Genomic DNA, 5,065 nt, shown 5'->3' on the forward strand with positions numbered 1-5,065 from the left:
GAAAAGGTGAGGGCTGGCAACATGGGTTGTCTCCCCTCTCCCCAACCCCGCTGCTCCTGCCAGCCCTCGTGTCTCGTCTCAGGTAATGGCCTGACACTGTCTTGGAGCCTGTGGGGCTAGAACCGGGGAGCACGTTCTGACTCACCTGCCGCGGATGGGTCGCGAGAACCTGCCTTCAGTCCCGACCCTTTTCCCCAGGAGAACGTTGCGGGTTACCAGCCTGAATTGTGGGGGCTCGTGCACTCCCGGTGCTATGTTCTTACAGGCGACAAGATGCCAGCACTCGAGCTTGCCAGGAGTGCGTTGGAGGTGGACCCGGAGATAGGAGAAAACGGTTCTTACAGAACAATTCTCCAGGCCTGAGAGGAGACATCTTTGCCAAAGAGGCCAAGCGGACAGAAAGAAGATCCGCTCTGATACTCCTTGGTGTATTTCTAGCCACAGGCGCCCCAGTTTACCCACGCTCTGACCCGCTTCTCTGCTGGAGCAGAGGCGCCGGCTGAACAGCTCTACGCCAGGAAAGCCGAGAAAACGCGTTAAATCACCGCGGATGAGAAGGGGTAGCCCACGTACGGAGGGCTGGGGGAAGGAGACGGGATTGGTCGAGGGGATCTGGGCTACGGTGACTTCACTTGGGTCTGGGTAACTATTTCCTTGACCTCCCCACGCCTCATGAAATCCCGCACCGAGGGCTCCGCGGGGACTCCCTGGCCACAGAGCCGACGCCAGCCTTTGACGGCAGTCTTTTTCTGAGAAACTAACGAGGGATGGAATGAGTATTGTCAGGAGTGCCTTTCCTTCTGCCGTGTGCGTGCCTAGGAGTCAGCGGCCTCTTTTCTCTGTTCGGGCCCTGCGCTAGGGGCATCCAAGACAAGGTAGAGGCGTCCTGCGGCGGTTCCTAGGAGGGGCCGGGATTAAAGGCCACTGAGTGGGGGGCGTAGCCATGGATTCCCATAAACCTCGGGCTCACTCCTGGGGGCGTAGCTGACCAGGTCCAGCTGCGATTTTCCGGAAAACCCACCGCAGCGCCCAGCAGCGAACCCCAGGTGCCTCGATTCCTCTGGCCCCTCTGGCTCGGCGCGCCTCCGAGTTTACCTGCTTCGCCTCTGCGACCTGGGGAGGGGGCGATCTGGGTTCTCCCACTCCTGGTCTTACCACCCAGCAGCCTGAGTGTTGGCGTGGAGAGGAGTCTAGGTGGGTGTGATAACGCAGGGGCCTGTAGATGCAGTTCCAACCCCGCTTCAAATAAGATAGCTACTAGCGGGTAATATCTGGGATGGTGGGGCTAAAAGTGGATTTTCGGGTCTTGCACGCTCACAGTAGTTGCTCCAGGTCAGACTCGGAGGCTAGAGGTACATAAAAAATTGTGTCTTGGGAGATAAAATAAAGTAAGATACCTGCAAGAACAAAAGAATGAAATGTTCTGCTGAGTGATGGGCACCATTTGGGGAGGTGGGGGGGGAGGACATGGAGGGAGATCTTCCCTTAGAAATCACATCACCCTCCAGGCTGTCCTTCAATCAGAAATTTGTGAATCTACAATTCCATGATCAAAATGTGTAAATGAAAAAGAAATGAGACATCAATGGTCACTTATTCCAGTGGCTAGGAAAAGATAATTAGGAATTACTGCTGAGAGCTGGGAAACATGTCCTGCTTTTATACTGCTGATGTAAATGAGCTAACTCTTTAGAAAGCACTTTGGTCACTACTATTCAAGGTTTTGATGACCATACTTCTTAACTAGCAATTTAAGTCCTGATAGTTTATCCTATATAAATATGCTTGTACAGCTATGCAGGCTTGTCTCCAACATCCTTACTTTTGGGACAATTCCAGTACCCCTCTATCTGCTACATTAAATACTACATTGAATTTCCAGTCAAAGAAATGGGGTGGAGGGGAGGTAATTTAGAAGGACAGTTAAGGGAAGTTCTTACTGGGGAGATAGTTTACACTTTTTCCCCCCAGAACAGTTATTTTATATATATATATATACACTTCATCTTTTTATTAAAAAAATAAAATTCAAGATTACAGAAAAGTTGAAAGAATAGAGAATTCTGTATGCCTTTCAAGTTGAACCAATTGTTGACATTTGTCACATTTGCTTTCTCTTTCTATATATGTATCAATCGCTTTTTATTTTTTTTGGCTGAACTATTTGTGACTAAATTGCAGATCTCATGACACTTTGCTCTACTTACTTCAGCATGTTTTTCCTGAGAACCAGAATCATTCCTATATAACTGTAATACACTTATCACACTAGAAGTTTCTAGACATTAATATTTTATAATATGGCCCATATTAAAATTTCCTCCATTGTCCTGAAATGTTCTCTCTTGGGGATTGATTCATTCGTAGTTAATTTAGTTGTTTCTTTAACACAGTTTACCAATTTGCTTTCATGACATTGACAAAACAGTAGTCCATATATACCATTTATTGGTTTTACTGATTTTGGTGTTTGGTTATGGTTGGTTTGGCTAAGTCTCTATTGTAAGTTTTCTCCTTTGTAACTTCCAGAACTTGTGAATATCCAGTTCCCCAACCTTTCATTTGACAGTTGTAGCCATTAATGATCATTTTCTACCTTGATTTCCACTGATGGCTGATAAGAATCCAATCCTCAATTTTTGCTTCAATGGGAAGAAGTCTGTCCTAAGAAATATGGCCAGTTGAGGGAACATTAGGTGTTCCGAAGAATTTTGGGGAAGCTAGGTTGTCTGCACTTTTAAAGACCTAAAACACTGCAACCACACTCTCAGAGGGTGAATCCAGTGCATGGATTCAAGGAATATGTTTAAAAAGGAATAAGCCAAGTTTATTTAGAGGCGAGCCAGAAGCCTGAACCACAATGTTTGGGCCGGAGTGGCCAGGTCATGTACGCATGAGCTTAGAAATCGGTGTAGGTTCAAAACTCAGACCTAGGGGCTTCCAGGAGTGCGAACCGTGAGGGCACTTTAGAGCTCGTCCGTCGTGTCCCTTGAAGCAAGGCAACCAATTTTCGAATCTTGGTTCCCGTTTTGTTAAATGGCAGGGATATCTCCTGAGTCCGTTGTGGGAGAGCTTCCTGGAATATCTGCTAGGGCTGTGTTGTGTATGTGTTGGGGGTGGGGAGTTTTGCCTAACACCAAGGAGCTGTATGGGTTGCGGGCTAAGTGAAGCCCTGGAATTCGCCCCTTTTCCGGACGAGGGAAAACGGATCCTCCTTTGGAATGTGTGGTCCTCGCAGCCTTAAACTCGGAATCCCGGTCTCCGAGGCTCTGGCCCAATAGCTTGTTCCCAGGGAAGTCAACCGCGTCCCGATCCCACGCCCCATCCCCCAAACCCCCGTACCCAAACCCACCGGACGCGGTATGCAAGTAAACGAGCCCAAGCAAGTGGGAGCCATTTGTAAACTAGGAAACAGCTGGGCCCACCTGTTCTGGGGGGAGGAGTTTCCCGACGTCTGGAATAGCCGCGGAGAAGGTAACCAGCGGCACCAAGCTCCCGCAGAGCCGTCGGAGAGCAGGGCGCGCAGGATTAGGGCAGAGAATCGCGATTCTGGGCGGGGCCAAACAAGGGGCGGGGCCAGACCGATGGGCGGGGCCTCCCACGTGTTAGATTTTCCGCGCGCAGCGGCACCGGACGGCACAGTTAGGCCTAGCTTCGGCCGTAGCGTGGTTTCCAGCAAGTCAAGATGGGGACGCTCTCGGTACGGAGAAACATCCCACCGTGGGTGAAAGTTCCCGAAGACCTGAAAGATCCCGAGGTGTTCCAGGTCCAGACGCGGCTGCTGGAAGCCATGTTTGGTGAGTGAGCCCAGTCCCGCCCTGGTGCTCCTTCCCGGGCGTTTCGGCCTCCGCCCAGTGCTCATCTCGCGCTCCCGGAACAGGTCCAGATGGATCTCGAATCCCGTACTTCGAGCAAGTGAGCAAGGCCATGCTCGAGCTGAAAGTTCTGGAATCCTCAGACCTCACCGAGGTCGTGGTTTACGGCAACTACATATACAAGCTCCGGACCAAGTGGATGCTCCAGTCCTTGGCCGAATGGCACCGCCAGCGACAGGAGCGAGGTGAGAGGCCTGGTGGCGAGGTGGCGGGCGGCTTCACTTCCTCTCTCGCTACCCTACATTCCTCTCCCCTCCCAACTCGTCTCAACCACTACCCGCAGATATCGCCGGTGGCGTTCCGAGATTCCTTCAGGAGTCTGGGGCCCCAGGGTGTTGGCCGTTGGTTCTGAGCACCCAGAGGGGAGACTGCGATGGGAGGCGGGTGGGGGCTAGCCCCGAATCCGGGATATCTCAACTCAGTTCTTCCACCCCGCCTCCACCCCCAGCCTCTTGGAAGTGATTGGAATGGGTCCACTGGTCCCACGTTCTAAGGTTCCCAGGCCCGGAACGCCTGGCCCGGAAAACAAACCCTGAAAGAGACTGAGAAGGGTCCTGGTTCTTTCCCTCTGCCCCCATGCTCACCCTATTGTTCTCTTCTCAGGGATGCTCAAACTCGAGGAAGCCATGAATGCCCTCGAACTAGGCCCGTGGACGCAGTGAAGCCAATTTTCAGCCAACGCGACTGGTACCAGGATGTAGAGTAGGTTGTGGAGTGAGTCTGGCCTGGTTTAAACTCTGTTCCAGTCTGACAAATTTGGGGAAATCTGGTTTTTGGCTTCTGCCTTTGCCTCTATGAATCCTGATGTGAACATTTGTTTCCAAGGTTGCTAATTAAAGAATAAAGTTTTAAATAAGTAAATAGTTACTTAGCATTGTTGTTAATGGATTGGAGGGAACACTCTGAAGTACAACCAAGGTGGCCCTTAAGCTTAACTAATTGAAACTCTTGGACATGGAAAGAGGTCCAAGGTGACACTTTGCCAGGCTCAAAAAGGAGCTAGAGGGTCAATTCCTGACATGCAGCTCTGAACCAAAGAGCAGTCAACTAAAGGGAACTGTTCAGTTGTCTGGAACTGATCTGGAGTTGCATTTTAAAAAAAAGCCTATTACAGATTAATATAATCTTTACAAAATGATCCAAGAAATACTCTCCAAAACAAAAATACTTTGTGAGCAAGTATAGCATTG

General features: G+C 50.2%; 1 protein-coding gene across 1 annotated transcript; it reads left to right on the top strand.

Moving 5' to 3' along the window:
• The first annotated feature begins 3,685 nt into the window (after nt 1-3,685).
• DPPA5 (developmental pluripotency associated 5) lies at nt 3,686-4,537 on the top strand. The gene is made up of 3 exons (XM_037842175.1): nt 3,686-3,797; nt 3,881-4,060; nt 4,479-4,537. Exons 1-3 carry the CDS (start codon nt 3,686-3,688, stop codon nt 4,535-4,537), a joined length of 351 nt encoding a protein of 116 aa, XP_037698103.1.
• Nucleotides 4,538-5,065: the final 528 nt, after the last annotated feature.

This window comes from Choloepus didactylus, chromosome 7 (assembly GCF_015220235.1).
Source record: "Choloepus didactylus isolate mChoDid1 chromosome 7, mChoDid1.pri, whole genome shotgun sequence".
In the NCBI taxonomy this organism is placed as follows: Eukaryota; Metazoa; Chordata; class Mammalia; order Pilosa; family Megalonychidae; genus Choloepus; species Choloepus didactylus.